This window comes from Talpa occidentalis, unplaced genomic scaffold, assembly GCF_014898055.3.
Source record: "Talpa occidentalis isolate TD23 unplaced genomic scaffold, MPIMG_talOcc4v2.1 talOcc4.7, whole genome shotgun sequence".
NCBI lineage: Eukaryota > Metazoa > Chordata > Mammalia > Eulipotyphla > Talpidae > Talpa > Talpa occidentalis.
The window spans coordinates 87,185,672-87,212,996 of record NW_023605083.1 but is presented as its reverse complement, the minus strand read 5'-3'; the positions used below and the strand labels follow the sequence as shown (position 1 = coordinate 87,212,996).

At 49.1% G+C, this 27,325-nt stretch overlaps 1 protein-coding gene across 10 annotated transcripts in view; it reads right to left on the bottom strand.

Moving 5' to 3' along the window:
* The window catches only part of RAP1GAP2 (RAP1 GTPase activating protein 2), a 229,818-nt gene that overhangs the window by 75,441 nt on the left and 127,052 nt on the right, over window positions 1-27,325 (bottom strand). For 9 of the 10 annotated variants that reach the window (XM_054688554.1, XM_054688559.1, XM_037491397.2 and 6 more), the window contains one exon: window positions 20,418-20,502. In XM_054688554.1, coding sequence (XP_054544529.1) covers window positions 20,418-20,502 — 85 coding nt within the window. Of the gene's footprint in view, window positions 1-20,417; window positions 20,503-22,085; window positions 22,118-27,325 lie in introns of those variants that run through there. The other variant, XM_037491395.2, reaches the window with a different exon arrangement.

Genomic DNA, 27,325 nt, shown 5'->3' with positions numbered 1-27,325 from the left:
TCTATAAAGCAGGAAACATAATTCTTCTCTCCCTGGTGGCTGTGAAAACCAGAAGAGTGTTTTATAAACTGTATAGCACTGTGCAGACCTAAAGCATAAACAGGACATGAAAAGTGGATGATGGACACCATCAGCGGCTACGGTGAAGCTAGGCGGCCTTGCGGGTATTTGTAAAGGGCTCCTTTAGAATACGGCTGCCTTGGGAGAATCCAGCTCTGTTTTCTAGGAAACTGGGGTTCCTACTTCCCTGTCTGTCGGCCCCAGCACGGAACAAGGGCATGACTGACACTTGCCTCCAGCCAAGCACTGGTTAAGGAAGAATGGCGTCTACACAATGGAGGGTGTCCAAGTCAAGCTTCAGGGTGCCAGTGGGCAGAGCTTCTGGTTCTGATCCAGTCTGTGGCCTGAAACTTCCAGTCCTCCCAATAAAGTTGGGCTTGGTTTCAGGTCTGAGCCTCACAGCAGGAAACTGGAAAAATAGCTCTGTAAATCTCATCAGGTTATTTGAAATAACCCTTGCTAGGCTTGCAGGGCAGGCACTCGAGGAGGGACAACAGCCTAAATAAAGGCTAGGAGACAGGAGAATGAGGAAGGGGGTGACTTGGTTTTGGTTTCATGAGTCGCCATATGTGTGACCCAGGCCAGAAGCCCAGGTCTATTCTGAAGAATTGGAAATAAGGACTGTGAGCTATTAAGGGCAGTGCTGGCCTCCCAGGAAAACCTCTGCTTCCCTCCAATCCTTGTCCCTGAGATGCAAAGCAGCAAGTGCTCCACTGCTGTACTGTCCTCTAAATGGCGCTGGTGGGTGGGTATCTGGCTGAGTGTCAGAGGCCTGGCTTCCTCCCTCTACCGCTCTTTGGTGGTCTTTTTTGTTCACCAGGCATGGTTCCTGCATAAACCAGGTTGCTTCCAACTTACCCTCTCATGTTACACTCCCTTCCCCTCTCCCTTCTCTCTTCCCCTCCCTCCTGTCCACTTCCCTGCTGACTCCTGGAGAATGGGAACTGCAGCTATACTGCCCAGCACACCCCAACTCTAGGTTTGTAGCGAAGGGCAGCAGATTCTGAGCCCTGCCACCACCTCTCCACCTCTTCCTCCAGCAGGTAGGTTTAACACCAGGTGCTACAGACCCTGTGCCAATTTATCTCCCCCCTGACTCTGGCCTAGACTTGTGCCACGCAGAGAAAAGAAGCTGAAGAAGAGCTTTCTGGATTTGCCCATTCAGAGAGAACCCACCACACCCATCACGTGAAACCTGCACCCCCACCCCATCCCACAGCAGCCCCTGATTCCCCTTCCTTTATCTCAGAAGCTGTCTCCTACTCAAGCCCCCACCCTAGTGCCCCATGGGAATGTCACTGCCCTCCTGGCAGAGTTCAGCATCATCTCAGGGAACTGTGAATATACAGCCAGGGAGGGTGACCTAGTTCTGCCAGTCACTACACTGGGAGCAGAACTCAGCCACCCATCTCCTAAATGAAGTTCCAAACTCACCATTTCTCACCACCCAACTCATTCCCAGGGCTGTTCAGGCAAGAGTGAGTGAATGGAAGGATACAGTCTCACACCATTTCTAAAGGAGGAGGTACCATATACCAACAAACCTTCTTTCCAGGCCTCTCCTCGCTCTGTGCCTCAGCTTCCACACAAATTACAAGGCACGCAGGTGGCCGCTGTCCCTTCCCCTGTGTGCCTGACCATCAGCAGCTGGTTACTGTCCCTGTTCTGACTGGTCCTGGCACTCTCCTGCAGGGGTGATGCTACCAGCTGCACAACTTCTGTCCTAAGGTCAAGAAGAAAAATACATCCGATGCCTGCATCAGCACTGTCCATCAATGGCAAAAGCAAGGTGGAGAGATTAGCTAAGTCAGAATTTTGGTGATCTGGGAATGGGGGCGCTGCAATTGTATGGGGAATATAACAATAAAATTTATTATCTAAAAAAAAAAAAAAAAAAAAAATCCCGGGACAATAAATTACTGGGATTTCAATGGCGCCAACTCCCTGCCTAGCACACAGCAGGAGCTGATCAGGTGCACTGGACTGAGCACCAAATCAATCAGTATATGTTTTGTTTTGTTTTTTTAAGATTTATTTTATTTATACAAGAGCCAGGGTACAGAACAGAGGCGCAGGAGGGTGAGAGGATTCACCAGAGACAGAGCAGGGAACAGAACAGGCAGAATGACCAAAATACATTGCTGAGGGGAGGAGCAGATGAGACAGGAGAGGTCTGCTGCGCCATGCTGGTTGCTCCGAGGCCAGCCAGGATCGAACCAGCACTGCAGAGGCTGCGGACAGCTTCATAGTGCTGCGCTCAAGCGCCTGCACCACCAGGGAGGCCCAGTATATGTTTTTAGTCCGCTGGGTTTGACTAAGTAAAATACAACATCAGAAAAGAAGCCATGGGAGATTGGTAACATGCTCCCAAGGTGTCTGAGAGATGCCCTCTGGGTCACCCACTTCAGCCCTGCCAGCCCCTAAAAGGCCCTAACCTTTCTGCCCCCACCCAGAGGGAGATGGCAGGAGGAAGGCTGAGGGCTTCCAGCCTCCTGCTTGCTGGGAGTTTCATTTCAGGCTAACCTGCAGGAAGGGGATGTCTGCAAATTGCATGTTCTCTTCCTTCCCTGTCTAGTTAATGATTACCTAAATAAATGCTTCAGTCCCGAGTGATTCTAACAGTCAGTCCCCAACCTCCAGCAGCCTAATTATACATATACAACCGCATGGGAACTTTGACGCTGAACAGCTCTCTTCCCCATAAACCATATGTCAAATAACACAATTGGCCCGCCCTCTGCTGCCAGCTGGGGCTGATGAATAGGGTGCTGGGGCAAATGCAGGTCCTAACAAGGTTTGGGGTAGGGCTGTTGGGCTGCCCACCCCGGGCCCAGCTGTCCTAGCTGCGAGAACCACTTGACTACAAACACATTCACACCAACGCAGCGTCCACCCCGCAAACAGACACCCAAAACACACGGATGATACGACAAAGAGCCACCCAAACATTCACATTCACCCCCACACACAATAAATACTCGCTCAGGCAAACACACGCCTAGTCTTCAGTGAGGTTTATGGGTCCCCAAGGCGAGGACCATTAGCCAGCTGCACGCCCTGCTGCTGGAAACAGTTATCATCTGTTGCTGTTTCCAACTCGCCTGCATAGTGGTCACCTCCTCAAAAGCCACGGGACAACAAAAGAGGTGTGCAGAGGGAAGGAAGGACATGCTAGAGTCCTCAGCGTTTTTTCTCACGACAAATTCCCTTTCTACCAAAAGCGATCTATGCATCCAGAGGGTGTGTTTGAACTGACACTGACACTGGCGCCTGATTCTGAGCCGGTGCCACCATCCAGACCCCACATACGGGAAGTTGTGGGCAAGGTGGGAGCGGCACCACACCAGGGACCCAATAGCACAAGTGCCCATTCTGAATGGGAAGGCTGTCATGGGCCCCACTTAGCCCCTGTCTCCCCTAAGGAGGTCTCCAGGGGTACATAAGTGGTAGGGTTAGCAGTGGACACAGTGAGGTTCCAGTTCCTGGCAGCCTGACCCCATGGGTCTGCTCAGCTGACTCAGTGGGCAGTTGTTGGGCTTGTAACAGCTCCTGGGCACCCCCAAGCTCCAGTGTCCGGTCTGCCACCCAGTGTTGATGGTATAGGCCACAAGGGGGCCTGGTGAGTCATATGGAGGATCCAAACACAGCTGGGACTTCTAGTCATCTCTCTGTGATGCAATGGACGAGGCTGAGACCAGTGATTGAAGCAGATCTATATAATGAGAGCTCTGACCTCTTAAGTCCCAGATAGTTTCAGCTCCCCAAGGGGCAGGTGAAATGCCCTGGCCTAAGGCACAACCCGTGTTCACTAAATTGGAAGTACCTTTGGCCAAACAGATATCCAGAGGCAAGGGTAAGCTGGAGCTCTGAAAGTGATGGTTCTAAAAGGGCCATCAGGATGTGAAATTATGACTCTTTTCCCCCAGGCCTACAGCACAGGGCATGGCTACTGGAGGAGCACATGCACTTGAGATTTGGGCTGGACCTGCGCAGCTCAGGCTGGGCACTCACCCTCAGTGCCACCCTCTCCTACGCCACCAGCAGTGCCTGGATTGTGAGAGGACCTACCACCTCAAGGGGCAGGGAGTCACGGGTCCCAGTCACTAAGACACCTGAGTGTGTGCATGGGAGACCCCGCCTCCAGCTGGAGTAGACAGAGGCACAGTTTTCCTACACTTGCCACTGTGATCAGCTCTACGGAATCCTGTGTACCCTAACTGACAATCTCCCTGCCTCCACTGGTCAATCAATCCGGCTCCACAGCACCCCTAAAACTGCACTTGTCAAGGCCACCAATGACCTCCAAGTTGTCAAATGCAAGCACTTTCTCTTCCTATTCACCTGTCAGCACACTTCTGCAGCATCCCCTCCTCTGAGCGCCACAGCAGTCCTGCCCTCCTGATTTCCTTCAGCGCACCTTGTAGAGCTGTCTCCTCAAGAGGCCCTCCTCTGTGGAGATCGTCCAGGCTCAGCCTGGGCCTTCTTGTCTGTCTCCACTGTGCCCCTAAGCTATACATCTATTCCCCCAGATTTAATAGCATCTCTATGTCGACTCCCCACATGAGTATCTCCACCCTTGACCTCTCCTTGGCCTCTAACTCAGCATCTTCAAATGCACATCTGATTTTTCCATTTCACTGTCTCATGAGAATCTCAAATTCAGAGTGTCCACAATAGAACCCCTGATCTTCCTCCCAGACTTTGCTCCTCCCAAGGCTTCCCCATCTCAGAAAAATGGGACTAAAGCCTCCAATTGCTCAAGTCCATTCTAGATTGACTAAACATCTAGGTTCCTTCCTTTCCCTCACCTCCCACGTCCAATCCATTAGTATATCCTGTTGTCTCGACCTTCTCCATGTAACTTGAATCCATCCATTTCTCTCCATCTCCACCCCCGGGTTCAAGCTCCATTTCAGTCTCGTCTTTCTCCCAATTTTGCTGATCTATAATCCATTCTCCACATGGTAGACAGATATATATCATATTACTTGGTTGATTAAGATCCAAACCCTCCCAAGGCCCACAGCTGGGCACACTCTGCCTCTCTGCAAACTCCCCATGTTCACTCTACTCCAGCCACAATGGCCTCCCTTTCTGTTCCTCACAGGTACAGACTCTTCTCTGCCTCAGGGCTTTTGCACTCATTATTTCCAGTATCAGCTACACTCCCAGCTCTACATACAGCCATTCCTTCTCATCCTTGGGGCTCAGCTTAAACGTCACCCCTTCAGTGCCCAAGGAAATCCATTTCTCCCTCCCACAGACACCGCAATTCTGAATTAGCACCCTTGAAGTAATGGCCACGTTGTGTCACTTTTAGAGCCAAGATGAGAGCTGCAGTTGCTGAGGACATCTCCCTCACAAAAAAGATAAGCTTATTTACAGTTCATCTCCCTCACAAACAGATAAGCTCCATGAGGACAGGAATTGTATCTGCCATGTTCATTGCTGTATCCCCAGGCCCAAAAGCAATCTCCAATCCATGGCAAGTGTTCAATAAATGTTTGCAAAGTAAATCAAGGGATTTCACTAGCACTTTCATGTGTAAAGTTTCTTATACAGGATAGTAAGCAATACAAACTGCTGTTAGAGGAGTTAAGGGAAGCTTCATGGGGGAGATGGCATCCAACCTGTGCCTTTGAGTGAGAAGGAAGGAGGTTATGGATGAGGGGAGAGGAAGAAACTAACAGAAGAAGAGCAAGCATGTATCACAGGCAGGGAAATAATCAATCTCACTAGCACTTAACCATCCACATTGCCATCAAATGATCTCTGCCATGAATGACCATGCTAGGCCACCATCCCCACCAAGTACCCCAGGAGGCACCCCAGCTTTTATTGTACACCTCCAGCTAAGAGGCAGCTTGCCTACTTTGCTACTCCACATAGAGGGAGTATGTCTACCCACCTCCACCATCTCCCATAGTTACTAGGAGCCCTGGTCCACCTCAGCTGCCGGGGAACAAGACACATGATGCTTGGCAATCCCACCTGCCGTCTTTGGAAGTCAATTATCTTAAGGAGTTTCCCTTTAGCAGGACCAAGGCTAACCCACAAAGCATCTTTGTACAGATTAGCAAAGAGAACCTCTCTAGATAGACCAACTGTGATACCTGGTTCACCAGCAGATTACCGATCTCAGCCCACATCCATCCATCCCTGGTGCTGAGTGCCATGCGCACATCACATCATCTACAGGAGCCACCCCCATCACAGAGGAGCTCTTTGCAATTCCAGGCAGAAACTGGGCAAGTCACCCCCTTCAGCCCCACCCCCGGGGCCAGGCGGAAGCCAAGGGGCTTTGGATAAGACCAGTTCCTGTACCCTCAAAGCTCTGTTCAGGCGAGAAGTCCAGGTCAGCCCCAGGATCTCTTGGGAGTCTTGCCCAGGCGACCAGGGTGATGGTCCTCATGGGGCTGAGGCTGAAACTCCCCCTCCCCCTCTCATCCCTCATAACCACTAATGACCAATTCCCAAAAGAGTCCCTCTGGATCTTGGCACAAAGCCCCTGACACTCATGCATCAAGAACAATCAGCGACTACTGGTGGACTGGAAGGCCCTGCCAGGGCTTTTGCCTGCCCAGTGATATTGAATTTTAAACATTCATGCCTGTTTACTCTTTCTGCCAGAGTCTTACTGGCTGCCCGGTAGCCAGGCAACACTATCTGACCTGGGGGACCAGGAAGGGGACTTTCTGTGCCAGGCAGGTCACCTGGGAGGGTTATCTAAGCACAACCAGTCTCCACATAATGAAGTGTCTCTCCCCCCACATCTTCCCACTTTCACCCCCACTGACCCCAGGCCCACAGGCTCTCCACCAAAGCAGTTCACTCTGATGAGACAGAAGGACAGTGTAAGCCTGAGGACAGAAGTGGTGGCACAGTTAGAATGGGACAGAAGCAGATCACTAGGATTAAGTGTCACTGTTGACCTGGTGGGCAGACTTGCTGGTCCCCTGCCAGCCAAACTGAGAGCCAGAAGCCTGAAATCGCAGCAAAAAAAATCAGGTTAGAAAAGAGGAAGCTAACAATGTGTGGTTGGAGACAGGCAATGGAACCTCCTTTCAAGAAAAAAATGGACAACTCCAAATCAGGGCAAAACTCACATGTGGCATTTTGTTTTCTTGGTGAGCAGTTATCTTTCCACCTGGATGGTGTCAACAAGTTGCTGACTGAAAATAAAGGTCACATCTCAGCTCTAGACTGACAATGTAAGAGAGTGTGGCCTTTCCTCTGTAGATAAGCCTAGGGACATACAGCTTGTCTATCCTTCAAATCGCATGGTCAGGACGAGGACCTGTAAAGTCCTAGAATCAGTCACGGACTCACAAAGCAATGATACCAGACAGGCAAAAAATTAGCCACAGAACCATGGAATCCCACTGAAGGAAGACCTGCTATGTGCTGGGCCTCCAGGTTTTCTTAATCTGAAGATAAAATTCCTCACTTCACAGATGAGGAACCCAAGTCTAGCAGAGCCCAGCCCCTTCCACTGAATCATGAAGGTGGCCTGGCCTTGTGATACACTGAGCAATGCCCCTTCCAAGAGAGGCTCTTGTCCCAATCCTCAGAGCCTGTGACTGAATTTACATGGCAATGAGAGTGACTGAAGTTGCTAATCAGCAGATCCTGAGATGTAAACAGGCTCCTGGACTACTCAGATGGGTCCAATGTAACCGAAAGAGTCTTTGTTATGAGAAGCAGCAGAAGAGAGACAGTCAGAGATGACAATGTGAGAAGGACCTGGCCCAAAGTTGCTGTCTCTTTGAAGACCAAGGGATGGACCAGGGGGCCCTTGTAGAAGCTGGAAAAGGGTAGAAGTGGATTCTCCCCTAGCTGGAATTCAGCCCTGTTGACACTTTAGCCCAGTGGAATCCACTTCAGACTTCTGACCTTGAAAACTATAAAGTACATCTCCAAGCATAAGATAAAAGTTTTGCTGTCCTACTCCCCAAAGTTTGCTCATTTGTTTCAGCAGTCACAAATACACATCTCCTGACAGGTAAAAGTCCAGTAAAACTTGGTGGGGAGGGGCCTTCCCGCTGGCACAGAAGTTGAGCTCTGGGCTGCGAAGCTGCCCGCAGCCTCTGCAGCTCTGATTCATCCCCAGCCCCCACCCCCAGGCACCAGCAAGGGTCCCACATAGCACACAGACCTCTCCTGCCACACCCGCCGCTCCCCTCAGCAGCGTACTTCGTCAGTCTGCCTGTTCTACTCCCCGCTCTGGCTCTGGTGAATTCTCTCACCCTCCCGTGCTTCTGACTGTACCCAGTGCTTGTATAAATAAATAAATAAATCTTTAAAAAAAAAAAAAAAAAAAAAAAAGAAGAACTTAGCAGTTTAAAAAAAAAAAAGAAAAGACTTGGTGGAGAGAAGGAACACTGACATTCTAGCACCATGCCTCTGATTAGGTCATCTTTTCCCAGTCCTCAACACTGAAAATCTCAGTGGCATAAATTCACAGCCTGAGGTGCACTTTATTTTGTTATCTTGATAGCTCCTTTCAAGCTGATCTTCAAGAAACCAGGTGTGGACTCCCGACCTCCACTAGGCCCAGGATTCATGCATGGAGGAGAAAAGCGAGTGGCAGGAGCAAGCCATGCAACCAGGACTTGGGGCACTTGCTTGGCGGTAAAGACTCAGACCAGATCAAAGCCCCGAGGCCTAGGCTTCCTGGTCCCCACCTCTGCGCGCACTAACCTCGGGGACCCAGATTTTGGGTCCCTGGCATAGCCTTGCTCTCCGGGTGACAGGGCCCAACCCTAACAAGCACAGGACCCTCCCAGGCTTTGAAGGCCCACCTGCCTGCTCCTCAGAGCTGACTGTGATCCCTGGCATGCTCTCTGCCTCATTGTTCTGGTGTTGGAGAGATTCGCTCACTCCCAGGATCAATTCCCTCTTTAGGAAGTAGACAGGAGAGTGGGGTCCATGGACTTCCTGGCTTTTTGAGCTTACACCGGCCTCCTTGGCCTCCACACCCCAGGAGGGACCACTCAGTGGCAGTCATGTCCCATCCTCAGTAACACAGAGTGATGCTTCCTGCGGTTTTTGCCTCCTCACAGTCATGACACCCTCAAAGAGTCAAGATCAAATCATCCCCATTCAACAAAGGGTCACCAAGCATGAAGACATGAAGCGAAATGCATCACAGCTCCTACCTCCACAGCCTGGCTCTCCTGGCCACAGAAAAAGCACTGCAAATGCTGAGATACTGTCCCAAATCCATGTGAGGCGGGTGCCAGGGAACCACGAGGGGAGCTAGTCAGGTCCTCAGAATCATCCTGATCCCCACTGAGCACAGGCCTCCCATCAGGACTGGGGCCAGACCTGGTGAAGGGGGAGCACTAGAAATGGCAGCAGGGCATTGGCAAGGGTCTTAAAACCCAAACACCTTTACATGTCAGGAAGGCTATAAGACCAAATGCAAGCAGGAGAGCACACATCCCTTCCAATAGAACTGATATACATTTTCTGAAGATGACTGTGACCAAACAAAGCATACCTGAGCACAAACTGGGCCAGACCTACTAGTTCATGATCCTTAAACATGATCCTCCACCTCACCTCTCTCAGCCCCTTCCTTCTTCCACCTTCCTCCCCCACCCCAAGACGCCTCTTCTCTCCCTCCCCCTGAAAGAAACTCCTGTTTCTTTCTCCCCAGTTCCTCCTCTTTTCCTCTTCTACAACAGATGACACCCAGCCATCTACCCCTCACTTCTGGCTTCTCATTTATAGCCAACCAGCCATCACATTAACATCTGACATTTCAGAAACTTCTCGATTCTGCTGCCAAATCAAATCAGCTCAGCCCTTGTCATTTGCTAACAAACCCAATTCACTCTGGCAAGGGGCTCCGTTTGATTTCCACGTGTGACAGCGCTCCCACCATGTAGCTGGGGATGCAGACCCTGTTGCTGAGCCCCCTGCTAAGGGCACTGTAGCTCCCTCAACAAAGGTGTTCCCCATCACAGTCACAGAGGGCACCATGTCTCCTCCAAGATCATCTGGTTCTCATATTTCAAAGCAGGGAGCCAACCTCTGTGTATATAATTAAAATAATTTAGTAAAAAAAAAAAAAGATGAATGTCTCCACCCTCAAAGTTTTGTTTTGTTTTGTTTTTTACCTCATCTTTATAAGACTCATAGGAATTAATATCTCTTTTAGAGAGGAAACATTTATCTAAACTTCAGTAATTCCCTCTGAGTCACCTGTTTTCTTTCTTCACTGGTTAAATGCAAGTAAAATCAAATTTAACTCTTTATTACAAAAGAATACAAGCTCTGCAATCCCGTTTATTTATGTTTCTATATGTGCATAAGATGCCAAGATGTCTGGACATTTGGCCAGTGGTAAGAATGAGAATATCTGGGGCAGGATTGCTATTGAGGTGGAGTGTGTTTTGTTTTTTAACTCTGCATTTTATAAATGCTTAACTTTTTTATAATAAGCACATATCCATTTATTAAAAATCAGAGGTTTGGGGTTTTTTTTATTTTTTTGTTTTTGTTTTGCTGTTTGTTTGCAAACAAATGTCAACTGAAAAATTCTTCAAAAAAAGATGAAGCTTTGTTGTTCAATGCCATAGTCTCAAGGCTGATCAGTCAATGACGACTCATAAGTCACCTATTGTGAGTACTTACTATGCACCAACCCCCAACTGTTTAGGAAGAACCTACTGTGGGCTCTTTACTACCAGGCAGCAGCAGGGATAAGAGGAACATGTCCTGCCTCCTCAGAACACACAGTTGGGCTGTACTGGGCGAGTTCCTCCCAGCCCTGACCTTGCAACTCCCCACCCCATCACACACACATATGCCTGAAGCCGCACTTGAATGACATCTAGAGTAAGCAGGTGCTGGCAGAGCTTCTGAGCCTCACCACGCTCCCATCAGGAGCTCCTGGGAAAGGGCAACCCCAAGCCCTATAGAGGTTAAATGGTGATCCCCCAAAAGATAAGTCCATAGAGATGTGACCTTATCTGGGAAAGATATAAATGAGTTAAGGATCTCCCCCACACTTGGGGTGGGGGAAGATAGAATAAGGCCCAGGTGGACAAGATGCCTAGACCAAAGGCTGAGGTTTGGGCTCCATTAGCAATTTTTAGGAAACAAGGGTCCCCTCTGAAATTTCCAGTTCAGAATGCCAGGGAACCAAGGTTACCTGGATATCCCACCTGGGATATCCAGATGGGACTAAATGAACCTAGACACCTGTAGCATATTATTCACAAGTTCAGTTGAGATAGATCTTAGACTAATAGCTAAAACTACAAAGCTTCTAGAAGAAAACATGGAAAGAAAACCTTTGTGATGTGGAGTAAACATGTGTGGTGGCTCCCAGTTCCCTGGTGAAAGCCCTAACTGTATGTTTCTCAAGGGCCAAAACTGCATCACCATCATCATCACATTCATCATCACCACACCACTATTATCACAACCAATTATTGAGTACCTATTATGTGTTAGGCACGCCGTCAGCCACTTCATGGATTACCTCATCACTCCGCACACCCACTCCTATAGCCATTATCCCTATTCTATAGATAAAATAATTGGAGATCAAACAGATTAAGTAACTTGCTCAAATGATTCATGCAAAGCAGTTGTGAGTAGTGGTTAAGATAGGACAGGTTTCTGAGCCACACAGACAGACCTGAGTCCAAACCCCAGCTCTGTACTCACCGGCTGTGGGACCTTGAGCAAATAACTAAACCTCTTGTGACAATTTCAATCAGAGATGCCAGAAGTAATTCATCTCACATGTCAACTCCAAATGACCAACAATGGCTGCCTGCAGTGCATGTTGGAGAGGATTCTAAGACCACATGTAAGCTCATGGGAAAGAGGGCTGTGATCAATTATAATATCTGCCACAGGGGCAGAGGTGAAGTCATAGCACAAGAGTCACATACATGCCACCCCTCGTCTAGAGAAACACCATGGTTTGTAGAGACAACTATACAAAAACATAGGTGCACTTACATGATCAGCAGATTTTTTTACTAAGGCACCAAAGGAACTTAATGGGGAAAGGATATCCCTTCGATATCCAGATAGGACTAAATGAACCTAGACACCTATAGCATATTATTCACAAATTCAATTGAGATAGATCTTAGACTAATAGTTAAAACTACAAAGCTTCTAGAAAAAAACATGGAAAGAAAATCTTTGGTATGTGGTGTAAACAAAGATTTCTTAGACACAGAAAGCAATAGGCATAAAATGAAAAAATCCATAAACTTAACATCATCAAAATTAAACTTCTGCTAGTCAGAAGGCCTACAAGAAGACAAGGTGGGGCAAAAGGAGGCTATAAGAATGGTTAATAAACATATGAAAAGGAGTTCAAAGTTATAATTCATCAGAAAAATGCACAATGAAACCATAAATACCCCTGCATTTCCACTCACGTGGCTAAAATTAAAAATACTGACAATAGCAAATGTTGATAAGGATGTGGAGCAGTTAGAACTTTCACAGCATTGTCAGTAGGAATATAAAATGGTACGACCATTTCACTAAAAGTTTGGCCATTTCATATAAGGCTAAAACATTAACCTGTCCTTTGACCCAGAAATTTCACTATATAGATAATTACCAAAGAGAAATAATAAAAACGCATGTCAAAAAGCAAAACAAAACCTACCTACACCAGGATGGTTGTAGCATTTGGCTGGTCATTATAGCCCCAAACTGGAAACAACCCAAATATCTCCCAACAGGAGAATACACAGTGTTGTATTCATCCAATGGCAATAAAAGAACAAAGTCCTAGCACCTTCAGTAGCAGTGGGGAATCTCACAGAGACACTGAGCTGGACACCAAGGCATTGTTAGGCACAGCATGATTCTTTTTGGGTTTTTTTAAAGATGATTATATTTATGAACTGGAGGCAAATCTATCTACATGCAAAAACATCTGTCTGGGGCCTTCCTGGTGGTGCAAGGGGTTAAGATGCAATCTATGAAGCAATCCACAGCCATTGCAGCACGAGTTTGATCCCCAGCCAGGGAGCTACCTACATGGCACAGCAGACCTCTCCTGTCTCACCCACTGCTCCCCTCAGCAGTATGTTTCAGTCAATCCGCCTGTCTTGTTCCCCGCTCTGTCTCTGGTGAATCCTTTCATTCCCCCACACCTCTGGCCTGTACCCCAGTTCTTGTATGCAAAAATAAATAAATCTTTTAAAAAAAATCTTTCTGACCATAGTTTCTGTAATTGTACTCTGAATTGAAGATAGAATGGTATCTTCCCTAGAATATTTCATTTTTTAAAATACTTATAAAATGTTTAAGGTCAAATTGTGCTGAAAGCAGGAATAATGATGCTTTGCTACATGGCCTGCTCAAATACCTGTCAGTACCTGCGCACACTACAACAGTATAGTGTTTATTTCCTGGGAGGACTGGCCTTCCAGGAGTACCAAGTCCTGACCTGTCATCTGGTGGGACCAAGAGGTTTACTAAGTGGCACCAAAATGCAGTAGAGGTAGAAAGAATTGGGTGTAGATACTAAATCAAAACTCCTCGAAAGTCATTTCAATCAATTTACTTCTGTAGGAACTTTGACGCTTTCTTGGGTCACTTACTATGTTAGCTCCAGGTCTCCCACAATAAACCACCACAAACTGGATGACTCAGATGCAGAGAGTGACGTCCTCAGAGATCTATGATTCTGGAAGTCTGAGACATGATTCTTTTAAAGTTAGTTCTAGATCAAGCCAAACTAATTTATAGTGGAAAAATAATTTATAGTGGTTGCTTCTGGGGAGGACAGTTGAGATGGACTAACAAAAGACTTGCAGGATCATTCTGCAGTGTTTAAAATGCCCTGTACTTTAAGCAGCCTATGGGTTGCTTAAGAACCATTAATGAAAGTAAACAGCTTTTCACAAAGATGGTGTGGAAACGGAGCTGAAAGGAAAGAAGGAAGTCCCTGTCCTTCCCAAAGCCAAAGCTTTGAAGACCAAGAAAGAAGTGCTGAAAGGCATCCATAGCCATAAGAAAAGAAGATCCACACTCCACCCACCTTCCAAAAGCCAAGGCAACCTGCATATCCTTGGAAGAAAGACTCCCAGGAGAACCAAGCCTGATGTCTCTGCCAAGGTCAGGTTCCCCTTGACCAATGAGTCAGCCATGAAGAAGACAGATGACAACACACATGTGCTCATGGTGGGCGTCAAGGCCAACAAGCATGAGATCAAACCAGCTGAGAAGAAGCTCTATGACATGACATGGCCAAGGCCAACCCCCTGACAAGACCTGATGGAGAGCAGCAGGTGCACGTTCCTCCTGACTATGATGATTTGGATGTGGCCAATGAGATTGGGATCATTTAAACTGAGTCCAGTTGGCTAATTCTAAATATAATTTTTTTCACCATAAAAAGTAAATAAATAAGAGTAAACTTGGTTATGCATTTCAATGTATGTGAATGTTTTTAATCTGGTTTGCAAGTAATTTGCAAAAAGTATAAAAAAGTTGGCCTTCAACATGAACAAAGTCAGGGACAATATACAAGTCTGCAGGTCATTCCCCATGGGGGCTAGAGTCACACAGGGGTACGCATGCACCCCCACACATGTAGATCCAGATAAGCCCTCCCTCATGTCTTATGTCTGCACTGCCCTTGGCTCCCCTATCCACTGGTTGTATGAAATCAGACAGCTTCTGGGAGTGGCTCCCAAGGAGACTCCATCTGGACAAGGGACATTAACACAGTCTACGTGGAGCCCAGAGGCAGCCCTCCCAGGACCCTCAGAGCACCAGCAAGAGAACCAGCTTAACCTTCTGTAGCCGTGGTAATAGGGGTAACAAATATTTGTCCTAACTCTCATGTTCTCTCCAGGGCTTTCCTGAAGAAGGGGAAAACCAAACCTCCTTGCTAATGTCCTTCAGCCTTTCCTGCCCCATCCAAGAGGGTTCCCAGCATCCTTCCCACAGATGCCTCCCCACATTGTCCATAGAAAATTGGCAGATCTGAAGGGGGCATACAGAAAAAAGAGAGCAGGAACCAGAGGCAAGCTGGAGGGATGGCATGAGGCCTGGGCCATGCTACAAGCTAGAAAGGAAAGTGCAGTCCACCCCCCAGGGTCAGAGTGGCTGCTGGGTAACTGGTGAGCTGGAAGGGCAGGAGAAGGAGATCCTTTACTTTTATTAATGGTTCTTAAGCAACCCATAGGCTGCTTAAAGTACAGGGCATTTTAACCACTGCAGAATGATCCCCCAAGTCCCTTCTTAGTCTCAACTGACTAAGTCAGTCTCAAATCCCCAGAAGCAACAACTATAAATCTTTTCCAAAGGGAATAAAGAGAGGGAGGCTCCTCTGACTTTCGCTTTCTTCCCTAGCATCTGAAGACTTACACCCCTGTCTTTACTACCCCTGAGAGTTGGGGGCCTCAGTGAGTCATGGAGAGCAAAGTACCCAAGGAGTAACATAGGAACAAGACTTTCCCCTCTTGGCCCCGAATAGAAACTGCAGGTCTTCATTATCCTCTTCCAGATAGGAGGTCTGAGGGGGGCTACCCTCAGACTTGAACGAAGAGGGATGGAGAAGGCTGAGTGAGGCCCACCTCCCAGCTAGCTGAGCAGCCCAACCCAGGCCTGGTGGGGCTCCAGAGAGGAGTTTGATGGTTCAAATCAAGGTCACATCAAGCCCCAGCCTCATCACCTTCAATAACCTGCTCACTTACTGTGAATCAGAAGAGAATCAGGAAGGTCAAGCTCATTAATTCACAAAGCCCAGAAAGGTTGTTGTTAGCAGAGCCCTACCCTTTGCTAGCCATCAGGACCCCTCCAACATCCCCATCCCACCTCCCCAAGAAGCATCCTCACTCCTCTGCACCCCACTGAGAAGCCACAATACACATTTGAACTTGTCACATGCTGAGCCCTATGGTTTCTTCTGCTCAATACAGGTCCCCTGGAGACAGCAAGTTCTTCGAGGGGCGAGGACTGTGGCCGTGGTTTGACCCCACGGGGCCTGGCGCGACACCGGGTACACATAGGCAGCCCTCCCTAAATGCCTATTGATCCATTTGGGTATGAAAACCAGATCACACAAAATGTGGGCCTGGAAACAATCCATAGCATTCCCAGGGAGATAGCCCCGAACCCCTCTCCCAGCTCACCCTGCACCATCCACAGTCAGTTCTGGCTGGGAGCTGGGCTCTCATTCAGCCCATCTGCTCCGCATCTCTTTGGTTGCTTTTTCTCAGCTTCATATTAGGAAAAAAAAAAAAATCCCCTTGAAAAACACAAACAACAAAGAGGTGGAGGAGAATGAGAAAAGGGCCAGTTGCAGCAGGCATGTCAGTAAGGGGCAGAGGCCTGGGGGGCAGATTCTGGGCTGGAGGCCAGTACTTTTCCAGCAGTCCCTTCCTGGGGAGAGAAGCAACTAGAGTTGGGGCAGTCCCTGGGGGTGGGGTGGAATGAGAAGAGCACTTCACCAAAAAAGGTTTGGGCCTTAGAATTTAACTTACTCTCCCCACAATAAGAGGAACATAACTATATTCAGTGGGACCTTGGATGAGCCATTTCTCATTTCTGGGCCTCCAGTTAACCTAGGAAGGAAATGACCATCCATCCCTGATAGTCTGACTCCCAAGGTTTTCAACCAAAAAGGTACCCCCCACGCTCCCTTCCCCAAGCATACACTGCCAAGGAAATGAGGTGTTAACCAGATGCTGGGGTACAGGGGGCTGCAGAACCCTCAGGGTCAGAGACCTTAGAGAGCCCAGCCTCCAGTCTGGACATCTCAGACCTCACAACTGCATGACTTGTGACTGTACAATAACCCAGGAAGGGAGGGAGGGGTCCGCAGAGCAGCGACCTGATGCCACCCTGCAGAGGACACTGCAGGTCTACAGAGATGACTCCACCTGAAATTGGTGGGGAAGGACAGGGCTTCAGTCCACATCTTGAAGAACACATGTTGGTAGATTTCACTTAGAAAAGTATTACCTGGAGAGAGAGCTCTGCTGAGCTACAAGATTTAAGCTCACCCAGAGCTGTAGGTCCATTGCAAGCTCCTCCAAGCTGGATGCCCTGTACAATCAACACAGGCTGAACACACACCAGGCACCCACATCCAGGACTGCCCCCAGAGAACTCAATGTGAGGAAGAGCTGGACCACCCGCAGGAGGACTTGGTAAGTGTAGCCCAAAGGAGAACACTCCCTCTGTGGTGACCATTAAAGGAGGAACATGGTTTTAAGTTCCTTATGGACCAGTGAGCTTTGCACAAAGGGGAAAAGTGTCATTTTCTTAATCCTCACAGGCTAAGTGTTAGACACAGAGTAAGTCCAAATGACAGTTACAGGAGACTCCAGGTAGCCCAGATATACTGACCCCTGACACCAACCACAAAGGGTCCCTACCCCAGTGTGAGTCCCCAAGATGACCACTCATGAGGGATCCTTCTTCTGAGTTCCCAGCTCTGACTCTGGCCTCAGGGCTTTGGACAGTACAAGCACAGGCTGAGAAATTCCTAAGCTGAGTTCAAAGAAAAAGGCAGAGCATTCAGGGAGGTCTGTCTCCTGACTGTGGGTCCCTGTGGCTGCCTCCTCTGGACCTGCCTCAGGTCCTGACAGCCCACTGCGCACGGTGCTCACCAGAGCAAAGTGGGATCGGGTACCCAGCAGATGTTCATAAATAACGCTTGGAACGAGTCAGTGTGTTAACTAATAATCCCTCGCTTGTACTCCAAATCCCTGCTCCCTCTCCCTCCTGTGTCTCCCGTATTCCTGACTCCCTCCTTTCAGCAAGTCCACGCTATCAAGTCTCCCACCTCACAAGCCTTGTCGACACCTTCTGACTCTCACTCCATCTCTGCTCACTCCTCCACCCTCACCCCCACCCCCCAGAACTCCTCTCACTTCCAGGCCACCAAAACCAGAGGCCGCTGTGGCCTCCACCTCTTACTTGGCATCAGCAGCAGCTGACACGTCTGCCCGTTCCTCCCTTGTGAAACCCTCCCCCAATGAAGTCTCCAGCCCCCTCAGGACCAGTCTTTTCCTGGGGGGCGTCCCGCAGGTGCTGCCCCAGGAATCATCTCACTCTGCCCTCTCCCTGGAGAGCTAAAAGCCTCCTCCCTGCCCCCGCCCCAAATTTCACCATCTCTATGACAATGTCTCTTTACCTCTGGCTCCAAACCCTTCTTTTGAGCCTGGCCCCCAAATACCCAGCTACTCACTGACATCCCCATTCATGTCTCAAGCACAGAGACTATCATCCCCAAACCTCCTTCCTGGGTCACCCCATCTCAGAGAATGGCTGTGCCATTTATCCGAGTGTTCCAAACCCGGAGCCATTCTTACCTCCTACCTCTCCCCAAATCCTCATATCTCATCAGTCTACCTCCTAGGAGATCTGCACTTCCAAGTAACCCCACTGGCTCCTCAGGGTCAAGCCATCATCCTCTCCCCAGTGGCCTCAAGCGACCTCCCAATTCCTCTCTCACTCACTATTCTTCTACCTCCCCCCTAGCATTCTCCACACACCAGCCAGTGCAATTTTTCAATTTCTGGCCCCCACCCTCAGTTCTTATGGTTAGGTGATGGCCTGAGACCCAGTTCTGGCCAATCAGAGCCTTCCATCCCTCTGGCCACAATGATTGGTTCAGAAATAGATCATGTGACCTAAGCCAGGCCAATGAGCTTCCTCCTGGGGACTTTTATTAGAACTATTAGGAAAACTATATTCTTCTTTCCTCTGGAGTTATTTAGGGGGTAGGAGCTGCTGTTGCCGTGCTGCCACTGCAGAGAAAGAGCCCGACAAAAAAATGAAACCAACACAGGAGATGGGAAGAGACAGATTTCAGGATACAGCCATGCCTGCAGTCCATCCTTGCTATCACAAATACAATAAATATGTTTTTATGCTTAAGCCAAAGTGAGTTATGTTTCTGTCACTTGCAACCAAGATCCTTGACTAATACAAAATTCAAATAAATACTGGGTGCTGGATTACTTAAATGAGAATGTGAGCAGGTAAAGCCTTCCCAGGGAGCTCAGTGACTCCTCCAAGGAGACTTCCAGAGCTCTCCCTGTATACTCCCACCATCCTTGAGCACAGACAAGCATTCCACACCCAACTTTACAGACCAAGTTGCTGAAGCTCAGGATAGTGACGTGCTTCTCAGGATTACACTGTGCAAATGAACCACCCAGCACCTGGCTCAGATACAGGCCCTGGGATTAGCCTAATGAAGAGGGTCTGGCTTTCAGTGCCCTCTGGGTAACCCCCACCTGAGTCAGACCTATGCCTTTCCCACTCCTGAACTCCTAATCCAACCAAGACAGGCTCAGGCTGCCATCCCCTAGTGTTCCCCCCACCCCCCACCCCACCATATAGCTCTGTGTGTGGTGGGCAGTCAATCCAGGATGAAAATGGGAAAGGGATTTATCGACTTCCTTTGGGGGTATCACCTTGCAACAGATTAGGTCAGGGAAGAGAGGGTGCAACAGGGAGTAGCAGGGATGCAATGCCTAATTATTTCCATGTGAGTCACTAACATAGCACAGCCCTAGAACAGAGATGGGGCTGGCTTGATGTCCTGGCAGATGATTCAGGAGGCAGGTGACTTCTTCAGAGCTAGTCCTCCTGGACATTTGAAGGAGGGAAGACAGAGGTAAGGGCACTGGAATACCAGCTGAGCCAAAATCCCTCCCTGAAGGCCAGCTCAGGTCTGTGGGGCCATCCTTCCAGGAGGCATAGAAAGGTGAAGACAGAAGGAACAGCCCAAGGAGGGACTAGAAATGAGAAGGGCCTATGTCTGAGATTCTGGAATGTGGTTTCCCAGGGAGACTTGTCAATGAAATATTAACAGGAGAAGAACTACTGACCCCCAGAAACTCCAGGGCAAATCTCCACAGAGATTGGGGTGACGAGGCCTGACCAGGAGGGTCAGACAGAGGCAGGTAGGCCAGCAGGAGCAAGCCATTCAAGTCCCAGAGGGGTCCCAGCCTACAGGATCCCTCCTTCCCCTCCCCCAGTCCCAGCCACTAGGGGCCCCTCAGGCCCCCAACGGCATTTAAGTCTCCCTCACTTACTTCTGCCTGAGCCCTGTTCTGGAAACCCACAGCTCCATAAGGCCTCTCACTAATTCCCAAGCTTCCTGCCAAGCCCATTTCAACCTGTCATTGTCCTCACTGTGCCTTGAAACCTCTGAGTCTCAGTCACACTTTCCTCCCCAGCTGGGTAGCTCAAGTGGACACTGCCTCCAGAGGTGTCGGGGCACTCCAGGGCCACCCAGGGGACAGAGCTGGGCCTGCAGCCAAAGCAAGAGCCAGGCCTTGAGACTTTCCCCACCCAGTTCCCCTCGACACTCACCAACTCGGAGCCTCTTATCTTACCTTCATGGTGGGAGGGGCAGTGAGAGGAGGGGACAGTGGCCGGTCCGGGAGGGTCACATCAGAGCTGTTGGCCAGCTCCTGCTTCCTGTGAAGAGGCCAAAGCACACAGAGGTGGTGAGAGAGGGCCTGCCTGAGGCACCCCCTTCCTCCCCTTCCTCCCCTTCGAGCGGCTGGGCCCGGGAACACTGTCTAACACACATCATGGAAAACTGTAGTGCATTTTCTTAGTTGGGATGTCCTTAATCTAAAGCAGAGTCACTCCAAGTAAGGTCCCTGCACCACCAGCATCAGCATCACCTGGCAACTTGTTAGAAATGCAAATTCTTGGGTGCACCCCAGAATCTCCAGAGATGGAGCCCAGGAATCTGTTTTTTTAACAAGCTCTACAGGTCATGCCAATGCACACAGAAATCTGAGAACTAGCTGCCTAAAGACACAGAGGTCTGGGACTAGGGTGGGAAAAGGGAAGAGGAGTAAATGTCTAAGTTCCATCCTCCCTGGGGCCTCTTTACACACACACACACACTCTCTCACACACACACACACACACCACACACACCCTGGACAGAGGGCTGACCTTGGGAGGACGGGCTGCCTGCTGTGTAAGCTGCAGGTAAAATTTATTTTAGTCCATGTGGGCTAGGACCATGGAGAGGCAGCTAAACAGAGTTGTGTCACCATGACAACATGATTGCGACAAGTTAGCTGCTCTCACACACTCCCCACTTTCCATCTGGCCCTTGCTGGTGACCAGGGAGTGCTGGTTTGCAGTCCCATCACCAGGCAGAATGTTTGCCTTTGGAGCAATGGTTACACAACAGGGCCAGATGGGCAAACCTGGGGAAGACCCAGATGAGAGATTCTGATGTTCTGGACGTTCCCTGGCTATTTCCTAAGTTGGAAGGGGGCAAGAATGATTATCAACATATTAAGAGTCTTAGAAGATCAGACTGAGCCATCCAAGCCACCAACTCTGCCACTGTCTCCTCTGGCGTCCCATCCTGAAGTCACCAAAAGCCCAACACCTGGTGCCACTTAAGTGACCAAAGGACCCTCGGTGTCACCTCAAAAGAATGCCCATGTCCTGCCAATGGGGGTTACAGCTCTCTGCCAAGCCTTGTTCATGAGAGAATCCTATCCCACACACACACACACCCAGGTCCCAGCCCTCCAGCTTTCCAGAGGAAACCCTTGCCCTGGGGCCTTGACACCACCCAATTCTGGCTCTAGTCAGACCCGGCCCAAGAGAAACCAGCCTTCACAGGGCCCTGTACACCCCAGCACAGCCCCTGCTGCCCCTGCAGCCAGCCACACTGCACCGTCCTCTAGACAGCAGGTAAGAGACTTCGTGAACATCTGGCTTGGCAGAGGATCCATATGACTCCATTGACCTCAGCCCGGCCAGTCCCCCTTCCTGCTCCACCATCTGCCTTCCTCCTCCTTTCTACCTGATCCTTGTCTTACTGTGACAGCCAGGGGGTTGGTCCAGACTGTAATAACTGCAAGTACCAACAGGGCCAAGACTCAGCCTTGTGCACCGGCGTGCATACACATGCAGACGCAAAGGAAAGGCACTTTCCACCTCCCAGCCGGAGCCACCAGCTCCCCTTCCACTTATAACCTTGGAAGTTATTGCTGTGGAGTCCACCTGGTTGCTCTGGTCCTCACCTGCCTGTGGATGTGACAGAGCTGGGTCCAGCACAGGCTCAGTCCCTCTAGTCACTCTGCCTGCTCCTCAATTGGCCTGCCCCTGAGAGCCATGATGAGGGAAAGAAGAAGGAGGAAGGATGGTGAGAATAGGAAAGCACCCCCTAAGGTGAGGACAAAGAAGAGCAGCCCCCCCTTCAGGGGCTGGAAGCCTGATATGGAAGAACATGATAAGGAGGGGAGGGAAGGCAAATCCCCACCCAAAATCTATAGTGGGGTCAGCTGAGGATCTGACTACACCCCTGGAGGTAGCAGTTAGTGGCAAACACAGGCCTTTGATTGCAAATGAGAATCCACCCAGCCTTGGTATATAGATGTCTCAGAGGGGCACCTGTGGGAGGGGCCCCAATGAATTCAATTCCAGGTTTCCTTCTAGGAGTCAAAGGCACTCATCCAAGAGCTTACTGCCTGTTTGAGTTGAACTGCAGCCCGCAATCTGAAGTCCTTACTGCCAATACTGGGAATGGACCTTATCTAGAAATAGGGTCTTTGCAGTCAAGGTAAGATGAGGTCATTAGGGTAGTCCCTTAACTGTCACAGGTGTCCTTATAAGAGACGATGGCATGTGATGACAGACACAGGGAGTCTAGAGTGGTGTAGCTGAACTCCAAGGAACGCCCAGGATGCTGGCTACCACCAGAAACTAGACAAAGCAAGGAAGGATTGTTCCCTGGAGTGCTCAGAAGAAGCTGACACCTTGATTTTATTTAGACTTCTAGCCTCTAGCACTGAGACAATCAGCGTCTGCTGTTTAAGGTGCCTGATCTGTGGCCATTGGTTACAGCAGCCCTAGGAGACAAACAATCCCAGAGTTCCAAGTTCCAGCCTTGACTTTGTAACTAGAGGTCCAAAAACACAGAGGATAAAATCCCTGCTCAGCCGCACCACCCCTGTGAAGGTCAGCTGGCCCCAATCCCATCCTGCCCCGGCCGTCAGCACCAGGGACATTTGTATGTGATCACCCTCCCAAGGCCAGCTGGGCCCCACCTTGCTACCAGCTGGTGCTGAGATAAGACAGAGCAGAAACTTCAGTGCTCACTGCAATTCCAGCCCCTTCTCAGGCCAACATATCACATAGGAGAAGGTGAAAATGACATGATTCTATCAAGGGGTAACTTTGAATCTGCTCTAATGTATTATAAGCAAAAGACAATTAGCAGAAGTGGCACCCATACTATTATTTATAACAACTTTCTTATAACCCACAGTGATTTTGAAAGTGCTGTGGCACAGTGATTGAAAATTTTTCCTCCTTGGGGCCTCCCTGGTGGCGCAGGGGTTAAAGACAGCACTATCAAGCTGTCACCAGTCACTGAAGCATGAGCACAATCCCCGGCCAGGGAGCTACCCACATGGCACAGTAGACCTCTCCGGCCTCGCCCACTGCTCCCCTCAGCAGTGAATTTCAGCAATCCACCTGTTCTGCTCCTCACTCTGCTCCTCTCACCCCCACACCTCCGGCCTGCACCCCAGCTCTTGTATGCATAAATAAATAAATCTTTAAAAAAAAAAAAGAAAGAAAATGCCCCTCCAACCAACCTACTAAATCTTCACACACAGCTCTAAGGAAACAGGGCCCAGATCCACACAGGAAACCACAAGAGGAGGGTGGGTTGGGGCCAGAGGAAGAGAAGGGAGCACAGGGAGAGGGAAGATCATCTGCTCGTCTTCAAGAGAAGGCTGCTAAGAGCAGGTCAGGAGAGACTCCTCTAGCCTCTGGGGCCCCAAGCAGCATCCCTCTGCCCCAAAGCTGAGTGGCATTGAGATTCTCCACCCTAGAGTTCTGTCCCCGGTAGCATCGGACAGCTTGGAGGACTCAGAGAGGCTGGGAAAGATCCTAATTGGCTTTAGTCACATGCAACTCTCAGGAGGAAATGATCAAAGAAGCCGGGGGTGGACGGTGATGAGTCAGAGGGGATGATTCACCCAGATGGGGTTGTTGGCAAGGATCTAGACAGACCCTTGAAGGAGGATCCCACTCACAGCAGCCAGGTTTCCAGGGTCCACACCTCCACCTGGGATGGCTCTGCACTGGACCATCTAAAGTCTCCGCAGCTGTCCCTTCTCACACATTCTTATGAAAGTGTTACATGAAGAATCAAGAGATTCCTGGGTTCAAGGTTAGCTCTGCGTGCTATCACTGTGTCCTCCCTGTGTCTGTTCTTTTATATGCAAAGATCAGGGTGATAACATTCTGAGGAATTAAACATATTGGCTGCGAAATAAAACAAGAAGTCCTATATAAAAGCAGACTATTATTACATAACTAGCAACTTTATTATTAATAAAACTCACAGGATGATAATTTGATCTCTAAGTGTAGAGAGAGAAACAAGGGTCCAGGACTGTTTAAATGCCTTTTAAAACATTTATGATATTTCAAATAAGCACCAGTTTGAGTCCCAGGGATCTACTTTGAGGGTCATAACCATAAGCTAATAAACAACAACAGGAAAAATATCCAACAACAGCAGAAGACTCTGTTGGAAGGTTTAAGCCCTCCCTCTGGCAGAAAGTTCTCCCCTCGTCTGCATTTCCCACCACATCAGCTCCCCAGTCAACCCGCCATGCTTGGTTCTGCTTCCTCCCATTTTCTAAATAGCCAGACTAGAGAAATACAGCTAACTATTGCAAAGACCTTCCCAGGAAAACCAAGTTAAAAGGAATAGAAACATTATTCAAAAGCCAAAAGGTAGAAATAACTGAACTGTCCATTTGCCAAGGAATGAGTCAACAAAATGTAGTATATTCACAGGGTGGAATACTATTTAGCCATAAAAAAGGAATGGTACTGCTATATGCTACCAGGAGACAGAGGCAGAGACTGGATTGATATGGCTGGATAGACCTCAAAATCATCATGCTAAGTGAAAGAAGCCAGACAGAAAAGACCTCATAATAAATGATTCCATTGATATGAAATGTCCAAAATAGGCACACCCAGAGGCAAAAGCTAGATTAGAGGTTGCAAGGGGTTGGGGGAGAGGGAGGAGGGAACAGGGAGTGACTAATAATGGATAAGGGGGGGTTCTTGTTGAGGTGAGAAAAATGGTCTGAAATAACATATTCACAATTTTGTGAATATTAAGAACTACTGAGTTGTACACCTTAAAGGTGAATTTTATGATATGCATTTATATCTTAGTTATTTTAAAGGAACAAGAAAAAGGGGTTTGAAATGGTTTCCATTTCTATCATTGCTGCTGCTTAGGTTCTTTCAGGCTGCCTTTTCATGCCCTCGGCAGGGTGCAGGTTCCAGTTTACAACAGCACTAAGCAGGGTTTTCTCATTGCACACTACTGTTGAAAGCAACACCTCCCCCCCCCCCACCCCCTGCTCTCTTCAGTATTTGCAGCATAGACATTGATTTGGGGAAATTTTTGATGCTCTAGTTTTTCACATTTCCACACCCTGTATAACCTACTAGACTATATACGATAGGAAATAACATAATATAACATGACAACATTAAAAAGCTTCAAGAGAAATCACAAGAAACAGACACAATAGGAAAGAAAGGAATTAGAGCCAGGACTGGCTCAAGCTAACTCTAGTCTGACAAACTGGACCCTCAAAGTCCTAGCCTCTCTGATTTCCCCTCTGCACTGACTCAGAAAGTGTGTTCAACTCTTCAACATGACAAGAACCTTAGACAGCTTTCAGGGTGGTGGAGAATTACGTGGTCTCTGGGCAAGCTGGGCCTGGCAAGGGACAAGAGACACCAGGCTGGGTAGGGCTGAGGGTCCACGTCCAGAGGAGTCTGCCTTGCCATCTACAGGGAGCCATGACCCACTGGCATGATCACAAAGCCTGCATTTCAGCAGCCAGCAGGGCTGGGGCATCCCCATGGTTGGGAAACAATGTTTGAGAACCTCTATCCACGCATGGCAGCACAGCCTGGCACCAGGTGAGGGTAGCGGGCCAGGTTCCCACCTTGAAGGACATAGGTAGGCAGTGTGTACAACAGATCAAAAGTACCAGTTCTGTGGTCCAACAGGCCTGGATTTTAATTCCAGCACCACTGGATTAGCTATGTGATTTGAGTCAGGTTACCACACTCCTCTGCACCTCCGCTTCATCCTGTAAAATGCTATATAATAATACCCGCTTCATTAGAGGTTTGAAAAAGGCTATTAAAGCACTTAGCACAGAGCCAGGAAAGTAGCAAAAATGCAATAGCTGCTCACCATCTATGTTGCTGATGTGCCAAAGACACAGCCAAATGAGCTAGAAAGAATGGGCCTGAGGGATGGGGCCAGAGCAGCAGGCAGTCAGAGGGAGGAGGGGAGGGAGGGACATCTTCAAGTCTTGGGGAACTCAAATGCCCATATACTTTGAAGCCTTAGCCCAGGAACTAGCAGGGACAAGAGAGCCCAGTGGCCATGTGGGGGCAACCAGGTTCTGGTTATGTGCAGCCTCAAGGGGAAAAACATGAGGTGAGGGCATTAATGTCTGTCCTGTGCTGGGACCAAAGTGGAAGGGGACTTGGGGGGAGGGTAGGAAAGGGGATACAGGAGTCAGGAATAAGAGGCTCTGATAGGTAGAAGAGTTGTGCTTGGGAAGATCAGGTGTTGCTCACCTCTTAGCACCTTACAGGCATCACATCCCATCCCTAAGAGGATCGAGATTCTGAGCACAACTCAGGACCCCTGGGGAGTCACTACTTCCCGGGAATGAAAAGTGGCAGCCCTTCCCGCACTGTGCCCACCCAATCCCATGGCTCATGGACACAGAGACCAGCAGCCTAGAAGAAACTATTAGGCACTGTCCAATGGCCTGATCACAGAGAACAAAGAGTCCCAGAGAGACCAAGGGAGATGCCCAAATCCGCAGCTAGCCCCTCTCCTGCCTCAGGGAAGCGCCTCAGCAGAAACCTGAGGAAGGGAGCAGCCGTACCTCAGGAAGAACCTGTCAGGAAGCACAGCTAGATTATGCACAAACATGAAGCATGAGGCCAGAACCCTGTGTGAGGGGAAAGGAATGGCAGAGAACCTCAGGGGTCTTTAGGGCCCCCCTAAGGCATGCACTGACAGCAGGATCCCAGGGTCGCATGGCTGTGTCAGGGTGCTGTCAGGGTGACCCTGCGAGGGAGTGAGGGTGGGCAAGATGTGGCTACATGTGGACAGGGAGAGGCATGGGTGAAACTCCATGCCTGCAGCCACTAAGGACACACTGGCTTCTTTCTGGGTATATTGAGTAAA